The sequence below is a fragment of the Pantherophis guttatus genome, chromosome 5, assembly GCF_059756535.1.
Source record: "Pantherophis guttatus breed Tessera chromosome 5, ASM5975653v1, whole genome shotgun sequence".
In the NCBI taxonomy this organism is placed as follows: domain Eukaryota; kingdom Metazoa; phylum Chordata; class Lepidosauria; order Squamata; family Colubridae; genus Pantherophis; species Pantherophis guttatus.
The window spans coordinates 129,983,037-130,004,823 of NC_142067.1; the positions used below are offsets into that span (position 1 = coordinate 129,983,037).

At 45.4% G+C, this 21,787-nt stretch overlaps 1 protein-coding gene across 1 annotated transcript in view; it reads right to left on the reverse strand.

Annotated features, from left to right (window-relative positions):
* Nucleotides 1-2,551: 2,551 nt before the first annotated feature.
* Nucleotides 2,552-21,787, reverse strand: part of ATOH8 (atonal bHLH transcription factor 8) — a 30,807-nt gene continuing 11,571 nt past the window's right edge. The window contains exons 2-3 of the mRNA XM_060686489.2: nucleotides 16,872-17,063; nucleotides 2,552-3,709 (exon numbers count right to left, since the gene is read on the reverse strand). Coding sequence (XP_060542472.2) covers nucleotides 3,704-3,709; nucleotides 16,872-17,063 — 198 coding nt within the window. The 3' untranslated portion in view covers nucleotides 2,552-3,703. The remainder of the gene's footprint in view (nucleotides 3,710-16,871; nucleotides 17,064-21,787) is intronic.

Consider the following 21,787-nt stretch of genomic DNA (forward strand, 5'->3'; position numbering starts at 1 on the left):
GAAAGGGCTACTGATCTCCAGCTCTTTTTCCTTTTCCTCCTTCCTACCCACATCATCTCCATACCGTCAATTAACATTTAATGAGGACGGATTGCTTTATACGATAGGATTTAAATGTACAGTATGTTGCTCCAACACGTGCAATTATTTTTCTGCAAGGCTCCTTAAATATGTTCTGGATTACAGTGCCGTGACGCAGATTTTAAAGATAAAACTTTTAGGGTAAAATCCTAGAATAAGTGGAGTTTCAAAAGCATTTCTAACCCATCTTCTAGTTAATTAAATTTAATCTCCTGTAAAGCCTTTATTTTTCAGCTGCTGTTTTCTTGGGAGTACTTTTGCCTGCAATATACAGCAGAAAGATCAGAGCTAAAGGCTATAATAATTTTTAAACTAAGTATGTTGAGCTCACCTGTTTAGAATATCATGACAGATGTGAGCAAGTATTGTGTACAGGAAATCCTTTTTTATTTAATTTGAATGTTATTAAATGTTTAAATATTGTTCCTCCTAGGTATATATACCCTGTTTCCCCCCAAAATAAGACATCCCCTGATAATAAGCCCAATCAGACTTTTTATTTATTATTTATTATTATTAGTCATATTTCTATGCCGCCCACTCTCCGAGGACTCTGGGCGGCTTACACCAAAGACAGTATACTAAATATCATATTGCCCCCAACAATCTGGGTCATGGCATGGCAATAAGGCAGGGGTGAAATCTACTTACCTTCCTTACTGGTTTGGAAGCACATGTGCCATGCGTGCGCATGAGCGAAGTGAGCATGTACACGCATGTCACAGGCGTGCACAGACCTGCGCATGCACAAAAACTTCTGCACATGCGCAGAAGGTAAAAAACACATTATGTCCTGGTTACAACCAGGAAGTAATGATACCTAGCCGAGTGGACGGAGCTATGCTCCACTGTCGCTACCAGATTGCTGAACCACCGGCCAAGATCGCTACCGGATCAAATGATCCGGTCCAATCTGGGAGCATTTCACCCCTGCAATAAGGCCAAGTGCTTCTATCAGGGTTCAAAAAAATATAAGACAGGGTCTTATTTTCGGGGAAACACAGTACATAGATATTTTGAGAATGGCACACAAAAAGCATCATCCGGGCATTATTAACTAAGTTCCTCTTTTCACAGTACATAACAGAGTTGGAAGGGACCTTGGAGGTCTTCTAGTCCAACCCCTTGCTCAGGCAGGAAGTCCTCTACCACTTTAGGCAAATGCTTGTCCAATCTTTTCTTAAAAACTTCCAGAGAATTCCCAACTTCTGGAGGGAATTGTTCTACTCATTGATAGTTCTGTTAGGAAATTCCTCCTTAGTTCCAGGTTGCTTCTCTCTTTGTTTTTCCATTCATTGCTTCTTGTCCTACCTTCAGGTGCTTTGGAGAATAGGTTGACCCCCTCTTCTTTGGGGCACCCCTGAAATATTGGAAGACTAATATCATGTCATCCCCTAGTCCTTCTGTTCATTAAAGCTAGGCATACCCCAATTCCAAAAATGTTATTTGTACAGTATGTTTTAGCCTCCAGTCCCCTAATCCTCTTGGTTGCTCTTCTCTGCACTCTTTCTAGAGTCTCAACATCTTTTTTACATTGTGGTGACCAAAGCTGGATGCAGGATTCCAAGTGTGGTCTTACCAAGGCATAGTGGATCTAATTATGGTTTACTCAAGTCTATTTTTCTGGGTCCATGCAAACTAAAATCCAGATTGTAAGCTAGGGGTTGTATGTCATGTCAGGCTAAACTGCAGTTGGCTACTTTGTGCATAGAAAGCTAATTTAAGGTCGGAATATATGTCTTTGTGGTGTATTGGCAATCCGTAATGAATTAATTGTAGGTTATAGTTACCCCATTTAAAATATATTTTAAGAATAAATATTGCCTTTCATAGATTCTGCTTGGCGTAGGGAAGAACACTTGGTATAAATGTTTGTAAATCTCACTTTCTACAGAAAATTAAAGGGAAATTATATTTTGTGGCACACTTACTTTTGTTCAATTCCCATTCCATTCTATTTCTCTTTTTCCTCTTCTCCTCTCCTCTCCTCTCCTCTCTTCTCATTCCCATCCCTTCTCTTCTCTTCTCTTCTCTTCTCTTCTCTTCTCTTCTCTTCTCTTCTCTTCTCTTCTCTTCTCTTCTCTTCTCTCCTCTCCTCTCCTCTCCTCTCCCCTCCCCTCCCCTCCCCTCCCCTCCCCATTTTATTCACTACCTGTATTTAGGATGAAAATTCAGAAGGGAAGAGCTTGCTGCTCGAAATTGTAGGCTTGCAAGATCTCTTGATAGATTGGCACAACAATCTCTATTCAGCTCAATTTCATTAACGAAAAATGAAGACCAAATAATTTATACTGAAATAACAGAAGGTTAAATTTAGCAGCAACGGATAGGAATTACACACTGCCTGAAATATAGCATTCTTTTCTTCAAAAGTCTGCATTATTTTACCGTAACATCGAATTATAGTCTTCATTAGAAGCATATGTCTTCCACACGACATGCATTATTTATAAAATTTGCGTACTCCAAGTGAGTTTCTCCAATTTTTTTTTACTTCAATTTGAAGTGAAATATACAACATAGTATTCAAATGCCTTTGCATTACACGGCCTTGAACATTTCTGACATTCAAAATGTGACATTTATAAACCTTTCTGGAATATTCTGCTCATTGATGCTATTCTGGCTATCAGACTTCCCTTTCCTTTGATAATATACATTTTAATTAATCAGGTTAAATGGTGTGGTTTTTAAAAGAAAAATAGAAAGAAACCATCCCTTGTAACGGTCTTCGCTGTTTTGTCACAATTTTTCACTCAGAAAAGCTGGCTCTTTTTAAATAAGCAAAATTTGGTAAAGGCGAAGAAAAAAAATGTGTGGAACAATAGCATGGTGTAGGAAAAAGAGTGGAGAACTCGAAGGCGGCGTCAAAAAAAGGAATCAGCCTAGAATCTCTACGTAGCCACAAATGGACTAAATCCTACCTCCCTCGAATTCCACCCATCCTGATCTAAGCAGGTTAAGAAGATTCCTGTGCATTGATTTTTAGCAATAAATCAATTTGATTAGACCTTCACATGTGGATCTGATCCTTCACGCCTGGCACACGGGCTGCTTCTTCATGATTTTAAGTGTTTCCATTTTCAGGTAGGTAGAACTGTATTTACTGACAGAAAAGTTTGTCAGTTCTGACTCAGCTCCGCAGCCGTTACTTTAAACAGGCCTTGCCACCCTTTTCCTCTACAAAGACCTGCACATTTTGAATGTGCGTCCCACCAAAAGCAACCATGACTTCTTCCACATCTAAATAGACCCCTGATTTATATTGCCGACCACTGAAATTTACAGAATGTACGGATCATAATCTCTGGATTTGAGGAGATAATACAGAAACGCAACCAGCTCTTTGGCACTAGCAACGTCATTACAATGGGGCTGGTCTTTGCTAGGAAGTAGAGGGAGAAGTTTCTCCATAGATACTAATATGAGATTGGCTTAAGAAGAAAACCACAGAAGGAAAGGTCTCCATCTTCTCCAAAAGGGTGTCACAACCCAGAGTGTTTCCATAGCTGGTCTTCAAATGACGGATGCTTTCTGCTCTCTTCAATGGGAACCCGGGCGCTTTTGAGAAGACAGGATGAACCATCTGCTCAGGTCTTCTGCTCAATCCACCCTTTGGTTGTCATTCCTGAAAACAAACGCAATAGAATCAAAGAAAGGGAATGAGGAATGCCTGTCATTTGCCAGCCTTTTATTGGCACGGGTGTCACTGCACTCCATAAATAAGTTGGAAGATCTCTGAAGAACATTACGTCCTTCACCACGATGATGAAGTAAACTAAAAGTAGAAACACTCGTTGCCACATGGTCCTCACCGTACTTAACTTTGCATCTATGGAATGTTAGCTGGAGACAATCTAGTTGGATGGGCATACAGTAACTAACAATCCCAATTGTTTAGAAGCAACTCTTCTCCTTGATTACATGCACCTCAGCTCATCATGTTGTGGTTAGCACTAACCAGGATAGCATGAGGAAAGAATAACTGGGTTTTTTTCAGTCTCCACCACTCATAGTTTAGATGATTTTATCTGAGAAAAACAGGCTACTTAGTGAGGCCTTCGCCTTCCAGTGTATGGCAGGTGGTAAGAATGGAGGTAAGTGGGCCACACAGAGCAGAGAGTAAAGATTGAGTACAGATAGTTCTCAATTCATGGCCACAATTAAGCCCAACATTTTTACTAGGTGAGACAATTTTTAAGTGTGTTTTACCCCATTTTATGATGTTGCTTGTTGCTAGATGTTGCTTCTATTCTATTCTCATTCCATTCTATTTTCTCTTTTTCTTTTCCTCTCCTCTCCTATTCTCATTCCCATCCCATCCCATCCCATCCCATCCCACCCCACCCCTTCCCTTCCCTTCCTTCCCCTCTTCTCTTCTTCTACTCTACTCTACTCCTATTTTACTTTACTCTACTCTACTTTATTCCTATTCCTATTCCTATTCCTATTCTATTCTACTCTACTCTATTCCTATTCTGCTCTACTCTACTCTGCTCTACTCTACTCTACTCGACTCGACTCGACTCTTCTGTTCCATTCTATTCTGTTCCATCTCATCCCGTCGCATCCCGTCGCGTCCCATCCCATCCTATTCTCTGCCAAGCAACAGAGTTTTGTAGATGATGGGAAATGGCTTAAATGCTGAGGAGATGAGCTGAAAATAAACTCAGGACTTTATTAACATGAATATGGAATATTTACTACTCTTTATCTTAGACATCTTAGCATATTTAGTCAAAGTTAGGATGTATTTTTTTTAAGCAGGGCTGGCCTGTTGCTAGGTGAATAAATCAGGAGAAAGGATGGGGAACTTGGCATTGAGATGTTGATAGTAGGCGAAGGGACATTGGATGGCCCATCCTGCACTTCCAAATTTCTGTGCTATCTTGCAACCTTGAGATAGATTCAACAATCCCTTGGCTCAGCCTTGGACCCAGCTTAATTTAAATAGTTCTAACTTCTCCCATGTATCAATTTTTTTTTTAAAGTAGAATTGTAGTAGATTCATGTCGACTGAAAGGACACTTATTTGAAATGCAACCTTGACCCAACAAATTAACTTCTTGGTGTCAGCTTCTGAATGTCAGCAACAGATATGAGTTGAATGCAATTTATTCTGAGCCACCAGATACATTAATTCAGATTCTACCAAGGGACGTATTTCCTTGCCTCTAACAGTGAAGATTATCTTCCTGTAGTGCAAATATGCAGAGTCAGGAGAAATAATGTAGTCAAAACATTTATCTTCGTAGAGACAAAACCCTGATTTATTTCTTTCAATGAATACATTCCAAGCTTTTCCACACCGCCAAGACATTATCATGGCTTGGGACCTGGTTACTTACGGGACCGCCTACTACCATCAACAGCCTCCCACCGACCAGTACGCTCCCACAGAGAGGGGCTCCTCCAGGTGCCGTCGGCCACACAATGTCGGCTGTCGGCCCCTAGGGGGAGAGCCTTCTCTGTGGGGGCACCGACGATCTGGAATGAGCTCCCCCCAGAGATACGGAGGATTCCGGATCTGCGCACCTTCCGCCGCGAGTTGAAGACGCTTTTGTTTCATCAAGCTGGCCTCGCCTAAATCTCCTCCCTTCTAAAGTGTAAATTCTAAATTTTTAATGGATTTTAAAATATGGGTATTTTAAATTGGGTATTAATTCAGCCAAATTTATTTAATTCATTTTATTCGATTTTAAATTTTGTATATCTATGTGTTTTATTTCATGGCTGTGCACCGCCCTGAGTCCTTCGGGAGTAGGGCGGTATAGAAATTCAATAAATAATAATAATAATAATAATAATCATGGAATGCTCTAAAATGAACAACTTAATGCTAATATTTTTCAGGTCCCTAATATATCCTTTGCCTCCTGAATACTTAAACAAATTTTCATTAAATACATACGGTAATTAATGAACCTCAAGGTTGGATTGATTGATTGGGGTACCGAGATTAATTTAATCGTAATTCCTTTTATTTGGTCTGACCCTATTTAGGATCTTAAACTCTTTGAACTGGATAGAATAGAAGAATCAGTGTAAACTAAACCGAAATTTGGTTCCAGATCAGTGTGTCTCAAGCTCGGCCATTTTAAGTTGTGTGGACTTCAACTCCCAGCATGCTGGCTGGGGAATTCTGGGAGCTGAAGTCCATACAATTTAAAATGGCTAAAGTTGAGAAACCAATCCAGATTAAAGCCTAGATACCACCACTCAGGTTGCTGTTCATTTAGGGACAGGGATGGGCTTCAAAATTTTTAGCAAGGGATTCTCTGCCTGGTTGCTGGATGGGCGTGGCCATGGTGGGCGTGGCCTAGTCGGCCTCCTGCACCACGGTCAGGAGGGGGGGTGTTTTTGCCCTCCCCAGGCTCCAGAGGCTTTTCTCGATCCTCCAGGAAGGCGAAAACAGCCTCCCCAGGCTCCGGACGCCCTCTGGAGGCTGGAAACGGGCCCATTTCCGGCCTTTTCGAACTTCCGTTAGGCTGGTTTTTCGCCCTCCCCGAGCCTCCGTGGGCACCCTGCACTTATCTGCATCCAAAACAGGCCGCTCTTGTGGCTCCGTTACCGGAGCCTGTGTCATCGTCAGGAGAGGACTCCGAGAGTGAAGGGGAGGAGTTGGCAAGGCCTCCCTCTCCAGGACCCTCCTCTCTGGCAATGCCTTCGGTGTCCGCTGAAGGGCAAGAGATAGGGCCAGGGCCAAGCATGTCCACGCAGCCACAGATGGACAGTGATGAGGGTAATGAGTCTTGGCTGGATCCACGCCAGTGTCGCAGAGATAAGCGCGTGCAACAGAAGAAAGGGCGTGCCCGAGATTAGGCTGAGTCACTGGACCACACCCCACAGGATATAAAAGGGAGCGTGGTGGCCAGTCAAACCTTGTGACGAACAAAGCTGAAAGCTTCCACGCCATTCTGCATTGCTGGACTTTTGGCTATAGACTTTGCTGGATTATCTCTGGACTTGATTGACTCTGTAATTATTGAGCTGCTTTCCTTTGATGTACCAGAAGTGGGGAGAAGTTATCTCTCCTCTTTGTAAATAATAAACTCTTGGCAGGCAGCCACTAGGTTGTTGCCAAGTTCCGTTATCATAAGGAAAAGGATTTTGCCGGCTGGTTTGGTCTTTAACTCCTGAACGTCTGTTGGTGTGTGTGCATGGGGTTGGGGACAGAACAGCCTGCATGGATACTCCTGGGAGGGGAGGGGTGGGCAGGGTGGAGCGGGATCAGCCAGGAGTGGGATTTGGGGGTTTTCTGAACTGCACAGAATCTTAGCTAGAGGTTCTCCCCAACTCCTGCGAACCCCCATCAACCCACCCCTGCTTAGGGACCATTCAAAGTTACAATGGGGCTGAAAAAAAGTGACTTAGGGCTTTTTAAAGCAGCGTGGTAAAATCAAGGTTTGTAATTTTTATTTTTTTAGTTTTTGACAGCCAGCTGCAGAAGGGACCGTAACAAGGAACATTAGAATCAAAGGGCCAGGCAAATGCATTCATTTCAACAGCTCTCCCTGAGCTTCACCACCTGTTTCAATCCCTAAAGCATCAAAGGATAGCACCAGAATAAACTTCCTAGCAATCGTTCCTATAATCTTGCGCCCTTGCGTATTTAAAAATTTTTTTTTGAAACGCAACTGGACTTGCTTGTTTTTCTTCTCCTTTGAAAATGTTTCGCTTCTCATCCCAGAAGCTTCTCCAGTTCTGACTGGCGGGAGGGGGATTTAAAGAATCAAATCTTGACGAACCGAAGAAGCTTCTGGGATGAGAAGCGAAATATTTTTGAAGAAAACCAAACAAATAAGAAAGTCCAGTTGCCTTTTGGAAAAGCGCTTTTGGGGCAGTGGACGATCGAGAAAGCTGGCTGAGGATCTCTGGGAGTTGAAGTCCACAAGTCTTAAAGTTGCCAAGGTTGGAGACCCCTGGTATATACAATGAGGTTTTTTTGGGGGGGGGATTTTGGGGAATTGTTGCTCCCTTCTTCCTAGGGCTGAAAGAGGGGGACTGAGTGACTGACCCAAGGTCACCCAAGTAGCTGAAATGGGACTAGAATTCACAGTCGCCTTAACCAGTACACCAAACAAGTTCTCAAGGAAGAATTAAGGAGAATTAAGGTGACACCAGTATGGCTAATAATGATTTCAGCCAGTCTCATTTGTGGGCAGTCAGATTTGCCATGCTGGGAAATTGATGGAGCTAGGAAGCAGCTGACAGGCAGGCCTTGCATGAAATGGGAACCAAACATCGTCCTTGTCATTCTCGCTCTGTACAATAAAACTGCTCTCTGCATGTTGCTTATTTAAAACTGCTATTGGGTTGGCACTTGTCAAACTGGGACTGATCTGAAATGCATTGGACAAATTGTGAGAGGGGTTCCAAACAGAAGCTGTGTTCCCTCTATTTTATTTTATATTATTTTGTTAAAGCTCATGCAATCCTAAATTGCATTAACAGAGGGAGTGAATCAAGATCAACGGAGGTACTAATATCACTATATAAAGCCTTAGTAAAACCACACTTCGAATATTGCATGCACAGATCACCTATGATGATGTCCGGGTCAGTGGGCAGAGCCTCCCGCTGATTTTACTACCGGTTTTTGCAAACTGGTCCAAACCAGGGGCAACCCACCACTGGTTGAGACCCTAGAAAGAGTGCAGAGAAGAGCAACCAGGATGATGAGGGGACTGGGGGCTAAAACATACGATGAACAGTTACAAGAACCGGGCCTGGCTAGTCTAGTGAAGAGAAGGACCAGGGGAGACACGATAGCAGTTTTCCAATATTTGAGGGGCTGCCACAGAGAGGAGGGGGTCAAGCTATTGTCCAAAGCCCCTCTAGGCCAGACAAGGAATAACGGATGGAAACTGATCAAGGAGAGATTCAACCTGGAAATAAGAGAAATTTCCTGACACTGAGAACAATCAACCGATGGAACAGAAGTTGCCTTCAGAAGTTGTGGGAGCTTCATCACTGGAGGCTTTCAAGAAGAGACTGGACTGTCATCTGTCAGAAATGGTGTAGGGTCTCCTGCTTGGCCAGGGGGTTGGACTAGATGACCTACAAGGTCCCTTGCAACTCTGGTATTCTGTATTTGCACAGGGAGCCAGATATGTCTCCCCTATCAAAGGGAAGGATTGTGGGGACATGATAGCTGTCTTCCAGTACTTGAAGGACTATCACAAAGAAAGGGGGACTGACTTATTCTCTAAGGTACCCGAAGGCAGGACAAGAAGTAATGGGAGGAAGATTGTTAAGGAGAGACCCAACTTTAGAAGTAGGGAAAACTTTTCTGACAGTACAATTAATCAGTAGAATAGCCTGTCTCCTGGAGTTGTAGGTGAAACCCTCAGCGGAGGTTTCCAAAACTAGACAGGACAACCAAATGAATAGAATGGCATAAGGTCTCCTGTCTTGAGTAGGGGGTTAGTCTAGAAGACCTCTGAGGCTCCTTCCAATCCTATGATTCTAACTTTGAGGATCAGTTAGGACCAGTCTTTTCTTAAAAGCTTCCAATGATGGAGCCCCCACAACTTCTGGAAGCAGCTTCTGAGCCACTGATTAATTGTCCTCACTGTTAGGAAGTTTCTTCTTAATTCTAGGTTAGAATAGACTAGAATAACAGAGTTGGAAGGGGCCTTGGAGGTCTTCTAGTCCAACCCCCTGCTCAGGCAGGAAACCCTACACCACTTCAGACAAATGGTTATCCAATCTCTTCTTAAAAACGTCCAGTGTTGGAGCATTCACAACTTCTGGAGGCAAGTTGTTCCACTGATTAATTGATCTCACTGTCAGGAAAATGTCTTTTTAGTTTTAGGTTGCTTTTCTCCTTGATGAGTTTCCATTCATGGTTTCTTCCTTTGGGTGCTCTGGAAAATAAGTTGACTCCCTCTTCTTTGGGGCAGCCCCATAGATATCGGAACCCTGCTATCATGTCTCCCCTAGTCCTTCTTTTCATTAAACTAGCCATGCCCAGTTCCTGCAATCGTTCTTCATATGTTTTAGCCTCCAGTCCAGTGGTGGGATTCAGCCAGTTCGCACCACTTTGGGAGAACCGGTTGTTAACTTTCTGAGAAGTTTGGTGAACTGTTGTTGGAAGAAATCATTAGGGCAGAGAACCAGTTGTTAAATTATTTGAATCCCACCACTGCTACAGGCCCCTAATCCTCTTTGTTGCTCTTCTCTGCGCTCTTTCCAAAGTCTCAACTTCTTTTTTGCAGTGTGGTGACCAAAACTGGATGCAGAATTCCAGGTGGGGTCTTATGGTGACCCTTTTATCCTCCCCAAATGTGTTCTGCAAACGGAGGCTGGGGGGGGGGGAATGATTAAAAACCAGAAATCAATTCGATCCCAGGGGCTTTTATAGCAACTCTTCTGCTGTTATTTATGACTCTGGCTTTCTCTCTCACAAAGAGTCCTTTTGCTGGGTTCCCCCCCTCCACGTCCTCCTCCTGTTCCTCTCTAGCAGCTGTTCTCCATGTTGCATCTTGAGTGATGATGAGGTCCTGAAAGTGTTTTTTTGGAACAGATGGCTAGGAGTATGCTGGGGAATGTGCCAGCAGAGAGCTGGGGGAATGCCAAATCCTGCAGTGACTGAGTGTTTTCGGTTCCAGCTCGCGTGCCTTTCCCCTGCCCTCTGCCCCGACTGGCGCCAGTAGGACTTCCCAACCAGCACTCCGAACATCTGGAGTCTGCGACTGCCAGAAGACCAAAGGGGGGGGCAGAAGGAGGAGGAGGGAAGCCCTCCCTGCTCAGCTCAGCTTCTCTCCGCTCCACAAAATTGCTCACCAGCGAAATAACTAATCAGAACCACAAAGGCCTCTGTGCACACACTCACCCGCCACACGGAGGGGTTTGCAAGCTAACCAGCTACAGGTCAACGGCCTCCCACCCCCCCTCTTCCAACGAGGGGTGTGTGTGTGGGGAAAGGCTTGTTACGTTCGGAAAAACTAATGAAGCAAAGAATATTATCTTTCCAATGCTGGAGACAGAGTGGCGGGTGGGGGCAGAGGAGGGGAAGGATGGCCGGGGAAAACGAGGTATTTTCCAGCCGACGAAGGAATGATGAGATGATTGACTTTTGGAAGGATCATGCTAGGCTTCTGGGTTCTGGGTTTGAAAGGCGTGGGAGTAATAGAATAACAGAATAACAGAGTTGGGAGGGACCTTGGAGGTCTTCTAGTCCAGCTCAAGCAGGAGACCTTATACCCTTTCAAATGGTTGTCCAAGCTCTTAAAAACCTCCAGTGATGGAGCACCCACAACTTCTGGTGGCAAGCTGTTCCACTGGTTAATTGTCCTCACTGTTAGGAAGTTTCTCCTCAATTCCAGGTTGCTTCTCTCCTGGATTAGTTTCCATCTTTTGCTGCTTCTCCTGCCTTCAGGTGCTTTGGAGAATAGGTTGACTCCCTCTTCTTTGTGGCAGCCCCTGAGATATTGGAAGACTGCTATCATGTCATGCTGAATCCTTCTTTTCATTAGACTAAAGGTAAAGGTAAAGGTTCCGCTTGCACATACATGCTAGTCGTTCCCGACTCTAGGGGGCGGTGCTCATCTCCGTTTCAAAGCCGAAGAGCCAGCGCTGCCAGAAGCTGGGACAAGTCACGGGAGCTCACCCCGTTACGCGGCACTAGGGATTCGAACTGCTGAACTGCCGATCTTTCGATCGACAAGCTCAGAGTCTTAGCCACTGAGCCACCACGTCTCCATTAAATTAAATTAAATTAAATTCATTAAACTAGACATGCCCAGTTCCTGCAACCATTCTTTGTATGTTTTAGCCTCCAGTCCCCTAATTCTCTTGGCTGCTCTTCTCTGCACTCTTTCGAAAGTCTCAACATCTTTTTTATAAAACAGTAATATGGACCAGGGTTAATATGGACCACTCATAATGGAGCACTTCCGAAAAAAGGGATCCACGGAAGGATTAGCAAGGATCCCTGGAGATCCATATAGGGAATCTCTGGATCCTGATGTCATCTGAAAGTTAAGATATGGCAGAAGGAGTCCCATTGGGAAGAGCCACAGAGAACGCATATAGTATAGTGCTGGACTTACGACCAGAACTGAGCTCAAAATTTCTGTTGCTGAGCAAGATGGCTCTTAAGTGAGTTTTGCCCCATTTTGCAACCTTCCACGGCACGGTTGTTCCCTGAAGTTCTTAAGTTACGAAACACGGTTCGAATGGTCGCTAAATGAATTGTTGTATGTCTGTACTTCTTGTTGGACAGCAAAAACCCAACACACACCAGGATGGAGAAAAAGTGGCATTTGCACCATCACAACATGAGGAATGGACGTAACAGACAAGGTGTCCTTGTAAAGCAGTGTTTCTCAACCTTGGAAGCTTGAAGATGGGTGGACTTCAACTCCCAGAATCCCCCAGCCAGCAGCTGGCTGGGGGATTCTGGGAGTTGAAGTCCACCCATCTTCAAGCTTCCAAGGTTGAGAAACACTGTTGTAAAGGCTCAGAGTATGTGTGGGATTAACTGCACCCCAATTTTGCATATGATTTACTTGGATTATTTAATTACTCACAACCCAAAGAAGCAACAGAATTGAACTCTTGTCCACTGAAAATATTTGCAAATATCTCACAGTACTAGTTGAGGTAGGTTGGCCTCATTTCAAACTAGAAATATCTCTTCCAGGGTCATTTCTTGACCTAACAATCTTCTTATTCTAAGGATGAAATATTTTTTTATTTATTTACATGCCACCTTAATTCTTCTTCTTTTTTTTATAAACAACTCAAGGTGGTGAAAAAAATCTAATATTCTTTCCTTCGCTGTTTTCGCCCCCCAAAATTACCACCCTGGGATGGGCTGAGAGAGAGTGATTGGCCCAAAGTCACCCAGCTGGCTTTCCTGGCTAAGGTGGGACTAGAACTCACAGTCTCCTAGTGATTGGCCCAGAGTCACCCAGTCGGCTCTCATGTGAAAGGCAGGACTAGAACTCCCAGTCTCCTGGTGATTGGCACAGAGTCACCCAGGTGGCTTTCATTACTTAAGGCAGGACTAGAACTCCCAGTCTCCTGGTGATTGGCCCTAAGTCCCCCAGATGGCTTTCCTGGCTAAGCTGGGACTAGACCTCCCAGTCTCCTTGTAATTGGCACAGAGTCACCCAGTCGGCTCTCATGTGAAAGGCAGGACTAGAACTCCCAGTCTCCTGGTGATTGGCCCAAAGTCCCCCAGATAGCTTTCATGGCTAAGGTGGGACTAGAACTCCCAGTCTCCTTGTGATTGGCACAGAGTCACCCAGTCGGCTCTCATTACTTAAGGCAGGACTAGAACTCCCTGTCTCCTGGTGATTCGCCCAAAGTCGCCCAGATGGCTTTCCTGGCTAAGGTGGGACTAGAACTCCCAGTCTCCCGCTTTCTAGCCTGGTGTTTTAATCAAGTGAGATTAAGATATAGGCCACTTTTTGTGAACTTTTGGCTGTAAATAAAAATGCTTCTTATTATGAAAGCTAAATTGGGCAGCTTTCAGAAACGGTCCTGTTATTAAGGGATGAGAAGAGGGGGGAGAGAGAGGAATGCAACTTTTTCCTTCTCAGGGAGAATTATACTTGTCAAAGTCGCTAAACGACCCATTAAAAATGTCAAATATCTTTTTTTTCTTTTTAAAGGTTTATTTTAAAGGCCTATTGACGGCAATTAGGATGATGATGAGGTGATTGTCACGGCTAAAACCATTTCTTGGCCCCTTTTCAGACCATGAAGGAATTCAGCGTTTGAGCAAAGGAAATTGGAGAGGACAGAATGCAGCGTTCTTCCTTTCGTTTCCTATTGTAAAAACAAATAGAAGGGGGGGAAAAAAAGAAGAAGAAGAAACCCCCCCCCCAAATTCCATGCAGTAAAAAGGAGATAGAGGATCACGAAAGGGGATTCACAAGCCCAGTAAAAATATAACATCTGGAGCCTCTGCCTGCCAGGACAGGTTCGAACCGGCCATTTTGGGGGAAGTGTGAAAAAGTGAACCAGGGTAGGGAAAAGTCATCGGCAACTGGGGTGAAAAGGACTCAGCTGGAGGAAGAGACACAACCATCCATGGCAGCAGCTTCACCGAATCCTTCAAAAGACAGAAGAGAAATCCCAGGAGGGGATCTGTAGAGATTCTCCATCATCCAGGGCATGGTTGTCCCAAAGATGCTTTTTTCAGGAGGCAACTGGACTTCCTTGGTTTTTTCTTTTGAAGACGTTTCGCTTCTCATCCAAGAAGCTTCTTCAGCTCTGACCGAATGGTGGGGAAGGGAAGGATTTATACTCCTTGCAGACAGTTGGTCATTTGCATCCTTTGAGAGGATCCTTGAGGCCACTCGGAGGTTCATCTGTGTCTTCAGGATCACACCTGAGTGGTGCAAATGGGTGTGACTACAACGCAGTCCTTTCAGCAGTTCCAAGGAGGCTCCACATCCATTTGCACTACCTGAGGACACAGAGAAACCTCCAAGGGGCCTCAACGACCCTCTCAAAGGATGCAAATGACCAGCTGTCTGCAAGGAGTATAAATCCTTCCCTTCCTCACCATCGAGTCAGAGCTGAAGAAGCTTCTTGGACGAGAAGCAAAACGACTTCAAAAGAAAAAACAAGAAAGTTCAGTTGCCTTCTGAAAAAGCACCTTTGGGATTAGTAGGGGATGCTACAGAATTGCAGCCAAAAAAACAAGGAACACCCGAGTTACACTGTTCACACAAGCGTACAGGTGGACCTTGGCTTACAATCACAATTGAGCCCAGAATTACAGTCGTAAGTTGTTGCGGTCATTAAACGAGGTGTCTGTACAATGCCGGCTCTCCCCATCGTGGTCGTTATGTGGAGCATGGGGTTCCCCGGGGGTGGTGGAGAAATCCCCAGTGTTCAACACAAGCAGTTATAACAACCATATAACACACCGTGTTACTACCTTAACAGCTGCAGCGAATCACTGAACAAGAAAGCAGCAAGGAAGGCGGTAAAAGGGTGAAACTCATTTAGCAACTGCCTTGCTTAGCGACAGAAACTTTGGGGGTCCTTTGTGGTCGTACGTTGAGGACTCCCTGTTCTGTGTCTACAGCTCCAGGCGAGAAAGGCCGCCTGAGTCAGGGAGAAGGAACATCCTGATGACCTTGAAGGACACTTTGGGCATTTGCACAGCCCAGCTGGCGGAACTCATCTGACATTGGGGGAGGACTGGAAACTGTTTTCTCTGATTTTCCCAGGTCACCCACGGAAAGTGAAAGCAGTCGTGGCATTTGGGAGTGGACAGTTGGAGGGGCTCGGAGCTGGGTAAATATTCCTGCTTCCCTAATGCTGCGATTAGGAACACGAATTAGTCAAGGAAAGGATGTTAAAACTGCATCTTCCCCAGCTTGAGGAAGACCAGTATTATTCTACGCAATATCTGTTGCCCCATGAAGAAAGGAAGGAAGGGAGGGAGGGAGGAAGGAAGGCAGGATTGAGATGGAAGGAAGGAAGGAAATAGGGAAGGAAGGAAGATGGAGAAAAGAAAGAAGGAAGGAGGAGGGAGGAAGGAAGGAAGAGAAAGGAGGGGAGGGAGGATGAGAAGGAGGAAGGAAGAAAGGAAGATTGAGAAAAGAAAGAAGGAAGGAAGGAGGAGGGAGGAAGGAAGGAAGAGAAAGGAAGGGAGGGAGGATGAGAAGGAGGAAGGAAGGCAGGCAGGCAGGATTGAGATGGAAGGAAGGAAGGAAATAGGGAAGGAAGGAAGATGGAGAAAAGAAAGAAGGAAGGATGAGAAGGAGGAAGGAAGGAAGAGAAAGGAGGGGAGGGAGGATGAGAAGGAGGAAGGAAGAAAGGAAGATTGAGAAAAGAAAGAAGGAAGGAAGGAGGAGGGAGGAAGGAAGGAAGAGAAAGGAAGGGAGGGAGGATGAGAAGGAGGAAGGAAGGCAGGCAGGCAGGATTGAGATGGAAGGAAGGAAGGAAATAGGGAAGGAAGGAAGATGGAGAAAAGAAAGAAGGAAGGAGGAGGGAGGAAGGAAGGAAGAGAAAGGAGGGGAGGGAGGATGAGAAGGAGGAAGGAAGAAAGGAAGATTGAGAAAAGAAAGAAGGAAGGAAGGAGGAGGGAGGAAGGAAGGAAGAGAAAGGAAGGGAGGGAGGATGAGAAGGAGGAAGGAAGGCAGGCAGGCAGGATTGAGATGGATGGAAGGAAGGAAATAGGGAAGGAAGGAAGATGGAGAAAAGAAAGAAGGAAGGAGGAGGGAGGAAGGAAGGAAGAGAAAGGAAGGGAGGGAGGATGAGAAGGAGAAAGGAAGGAAGGAAGGCAGGATTGAGATGGATGGAAGGAAGGAAATAGGGAAGGAAGGAAGATGGAGAAAAGAAGGAAGGAAGGAGGAGGGAGGAAGGAAGGAAGAGAAAGAAAGGGAGGGAGGATGAGAAGGAGGAAGGAAGGAAGAAAGGAAGATAGAAAAAAGAAAGAAGGAAGGGGAGGAAGGGAGAAGGGAAGAGAGAGAGGAGGAGGAAGGAAGGAAGAGAGAGAAAGAAAGAAAGAAAGAAAGAAAGAAAGAAAGAAAGAAAACCCCAAGCACACAGCTGAATTTCTGCATCTCTTGCTCTGTTTTACATTCTTAAACCTTGCGTAACTCCATCAAGGTTATTCAAACCTAAAAGAATGTGTTTAAAACAGAAGAAAAAAAGGGGAAAGAAGCAGCGCTTGACTAGAACAATATAAATCACAGGCTGGGGAAAAAAAAACCCCAACCTTAAAGATAAGAGACTGATAAGACCAGCCAACGGCAGCCGTGCAGAGCCCCCCCTCCTTTCCAGCTGGCTCTTTTCTCCTCCGACCCGAAACCTACCTTCCTTTTTTTAGACCTGCCTTCGGCCTGCAGGGTCCGGGTGCATTGCTCCACGCATTCCGAGAAGCTCAGGTTACTGTGGTCCGCGCTGTAATCCAGGTCGGCCAGTCTAGCCAAGGAGAGGATATAGTTACAGGCGATCCTGAGGATGGCCAGCTTGGATAGCTTCTGCCCGTAGGAATAGCAGGGGACCTGCAAAGGACAGCAGGACACATGAGGTCACATCGTCAGAGCCACCTTTGGACGGAGAAACAGAAGCCTTGCGGTTCCCGGGACCCAAATGTCAGAGAACACAGAATGACAGAGTTGGAAGGGACCTTGGAGGTCTTCTAGCCTGACCCCCCCCCACTCGAGCAGGACACACTCTGCCATTCCAGGCTGGGCTGAGTGAGAGTGATTGGCCCAAAATCCCCCAGATGGAGTTCATGGCTAAGGCGGGACTAGAACTCCCGGTCTCCTGGTGATTGGCCCAAAATCCCCCAGATGGAGTTCATGGCTAAGGCGGGACTAGAACTCCCGGTCTCTTGGTGATTGGCCCAAAGTCGCCCAGATGGCTTTCGTGGCTAAGGTGGGACTAGAACTCCCGGTCTCCTGGTGATTGGCCCAAAGTCCCCCAGCTGGAGTTCATGGCTAAGGCGGGACTAGAACTCCCGGTCTCCTGGTGATTGGCCCAAAGTCACCCAGATGGCTTTCGTGGCTAAGGCGGGACTAGAACTCCCGGTCTCCTGGTGATTGGCCCAAAGTCCCCCAGCTGGAGTTCATGGCTAAGGCGGGACTAGAACTCCCAGTCTCCTGGTGATTAGCCCAAAGTCCCCCAGATGGCTTTCGTGGCTAAGGCGGGACTAGAACTCCCGGTCTCCTGGTGATTGGCCCAAAGTCACCCAGATGGCTTTCGTGGCTAAGGCGGGACTAGAACTCCCGGTCTCCTGGTGATTGGCCCAAAGTCCCCCAGCTGGAGTTCATGGCTAAGGCGGGACTAGAACTCCCGGTCTCCTGGTGATTAGCCCAAAGTCCCCCAGATGGCTTTCGTGGCTAAGGCGGGACTAGAACTCCCGGTCTCCTGGTGATTGGCCCAAAGTCCCCCAGCTGGAGTTCATGGCTAAGGCGGGACTAGAACTCCCGGTCTCCTGGTGATTGGCCCAAAGTCCCCCAGATGGAGTTCATGGCTAAGGCGGGACTAGAACTCCCGGTCTCCTGGTGATTAGCCCAAAGTCCCCCAGATGGCTTTCGTGGCTAAGGCGGGACTAGAACTCCCGGTCTCCTGGTGATTGGCCCAAAGTCACCCAGATGGCTTTCGTGGCTAAGGCGGGACTAGAACTCCCGGTCTCCTGGTGATTGGCCCAAAGTCCCCCAGCTGGAGTTCATGGCTAAGGCGGGACTAGAACTCCCAGTCTCCTGGTGATTGGCCCAAAGTCCCCCAGCTGGAGTTCATGGCTAAGGCGGGACTAGAACTCCCAGTCTCCTGGTGATTGGCCCAAAGTCCCCCAGATGGCGTTCATGGCTAAGGCGGGACTAGAACTCCCAGTCTCCTACTTTCTGGCCTGGTGCCTCAACAAGACCCAACAGATTCTCTTCCACTAATTACTAATAAACCAAAGGAGAAACTTGAATAATCCAGAAACAAGAATGCAACTTGCATTGGATAAAATTAGATATATATATATTTTAAATGAGGTTTGCAATTCCAGCACCTCCTTAGACTCAGTTCCGAATATCCAGGTTTCAACACGGCCAGGGATGCTTCCCCAGTCTTAAGCTAATCTGTCAACTGTGCCCCTTTTGCCGTGATATCGACTTTAATCATAGCAATCATACTTAAGTCCCAGCATGCTTTAAATGGGGCACTTTTACGTGCCAAACATCTAGTAAGTCTCAGGGATGCAGAGCCGAAGGGAGTCATCCTGCAGACTTTAGGAATTTTTCATTTTCTTAAAATAATGACTCTGCTGGCTGCTAATCCACTTCCAGGCGGAATTCAGAACGCAGGTCGTTAAGAAATTTCCAGAACGTTTCAAAGGAAATTCCGAATGTGCAGGAAATGGCCCAACTTCAAAATGGACGGTTCCAATTTTTTAACGCTCAGAAATAGTTCACGTCAAGGTCAGGGCCTTGAAACAACCCAATTCAGAGGGGTAGAAAAGCAGCTTAGAATATAGACTCCTAGGACTGGAAGGGATCTCAGAGATCTTCTAGTCCAGCCCCCTACTCAAGACAGGAGCCTTTATATATCATCCTGAACAAATGGTTGCCTGGTTTATTCTTGAAAGCCTCCAGTGATGGAGCAGCCATAATTCAAGGAGGCAAGGCATTAATTAATGATTAACTGTTCTTACTGTCAGGAAATTTTTAGGGTGGAATGTCTTCTTGATAAGTTTCCATTGTTACTTCTTATTCTGCTCTCTGGTTCTTTGGAGAATAAGCTGACCCTGGTTGCAGGAACTGGGTATGTCTAGTTTAATGAAAAGAAGGACTAGGGGGAGATATGAGAGCAGTGTTCCAATATCTCAGGGGCTGCCCCAAAGAAGAGGGAGTCAAGCTATTCTCCAGAGCACCTGAAGGCAGGACAAGAAGCAACAGGTGGAAACTCATCAAGGAGAGAAGCAACTTAGAACTAAGAAGAAATTTCCTGACAGTTAGAAAAATTAACCAGTGGAACAACTTGCCTTCAGAAGTTGTGAATGCTCCAAAAGTAGAAGTTTTCAAGAAGATGTTGGATAACCATTTGTCTGAAGTGGGGTAGGGTTTCCTGTCTGGGCAGGGATTTGGACTAGAAGACCTCCAAGGTCCCTTCCAACTCTGTTATTCTGTTTTGTGTTTTTAAGTCCTGGAAAACAGCTATCATATCATGCCTAGTCCTTCTCTTCATTAGATTAGACGTAACCTCCCTCCCTCAACCATTCATCGTACGATACATCCTCTAGACTCTTTATCATCTTTGTTGCTCTTCTCTGCACACTTTCTAAGGTCTCAGCAACTGTTTTGTGTTGTGGTGACCAGGGTTGCATGCTTTGACCTCAGCAGGTGATAGTATCTGGAAGATATTTCAGAACTCAGAACTAATCAGGCTTGTGGTAAGTCCTCATATTCAGGAGCAAAGCTTAACTTGGAAATATTACTCCACCAGCAATGATCCTGTCTGTGTTGGGACTCATCTGTTTGAAAGCCCATATCTTCCAAAGCTTTGAGATCCATGGAAGGTTGTCCAGATCCCTAGTCTTCAATGTACAACTGTTCATTTAATGTCAGGAAACTTCTCCTTAGTTCTAGTTTGGATCTCTCTTTAATGTCCCAAAGTGCTGCTTTATTTTCCCCTCAAGGGGCAACTGGACTTTCATTGTTATTCCTTGAAGATGTTTCACTTCTCCATCTAAGAAGCTTCTTCAGTTCTGACCGAATGGTGGGGGAATGGAAGGATTTATATTCCTTGCAGTTATCTGGTCATTAGCGCTCTTTCTGAGAGTCACTGGAGGTTCAAATGTGCCCTCAGGGGTCACATGGATAGTGCAAATGGGTGAGGAACCATTTTGGAACTGCTGAAGAACCGAAGAAGCTTCTTGGATGACAAGCGGAACATCTTGAAGGAAAGACAAAGGAAGTCCAGTTGCCTCTTGAAAAAGTACCTTTGGGACAACCATGACCTGGATGATGCTCTATGGACACCTCCTTTGAAAATGTTTTGCTTCTCATCCAAGTAGCTTCTTCAATTCTGAAGAAGAAGAAGAAATGAAGAAGCTTCTTGGATGAGAAGCAAAACATCTTCAAGGAAAAACAAAGTCCAGTTGCCTTGAAAAAAGCACCTTTGGGACAACCGTGACCTGGATGACTAAGAATCTCCACAGGTCTCTCTCTTCCACCCATTGCTTCTTCTCCTGCCCTCAGGTGCTCGTGATATGGTCAACCAGAGGTTGAGATGCTTTAATGGTTTCCTTCTCTAAGCAAGGAATGAACAGGATGATTAAATTATCTCCTTTACGATTCTACGACTTGCTCTTTTCAGACGAAAACTAGGATCCTAGCGTTGGGTTGAGAAGGTATGGGACTGCATGGTAGCCCATCCTTCTTTCTGCAGATATAAAAAGAGACAATAACTTGGTCCTTAACACAAATAAGACCAAGGAGCTTATAGTGGACTACAGAAGGAATAGATCAGACATCCAGCCCTTGCTTATCAATGGAGACCGAGTGGAGCAAGTGGCGAGTTTTAAGTTTCTGGGTGTTATCCTAAAAGAGGACCTGACCTGAGGCCCTCACATTGCAGTCCTGGTCAAAAGGGCCCAGCAGAGATTCTACTACCTGAGACTTCTCAGGAAACAACAACTGAAGGAAAAACTGCTAGTGGCCTTGTACCGTTGCACCATAGAGAGTATTTTAACTTACTGCACCTATGTCTGGTTTGCCCATTGCACAGTGGCAGAGAGGACAGCACTCCAGAGGGTCAACGCCATTGCCCAGAGCATCACTGGTTGCCCTCTCCCCTCTTTGGAAGAGCTTGATAGCTCCCACTGCCTTAAGAAGTTTAATGAAAAGAAGGACCAGGGGAGACATGATAGCAGTGTTCCAATATCTCAGGGGTTGCCACAAAGAAGAGGGAGTCAAGCTGTTCTCCAAAGCACCTGAGGGCAGAACAAGAAGCAACGGGTGGAAACTAATCAAGGAGAGAAGCAACCTAGAACTAAAGAGAAATTTCCTGATAGAACTATTAACTAGTGGGACAATTTGCCTCCAGAAGTTGTGAATGCTCCAACGCAGGAAGTTTTTAAGAATAGGTTGGATAACCATTTGTCTGAAGTGGTGTAGGGTTTCCTGCCTGGGCAGGGGGTTGGACTAGAAGACCTCCAAGGTCCCTTCCAACTTTGTTATTCTATTCCATCCTAAGAAAGTTCAAAACATTCTTAAAGATCCATCTCATCCTGGGC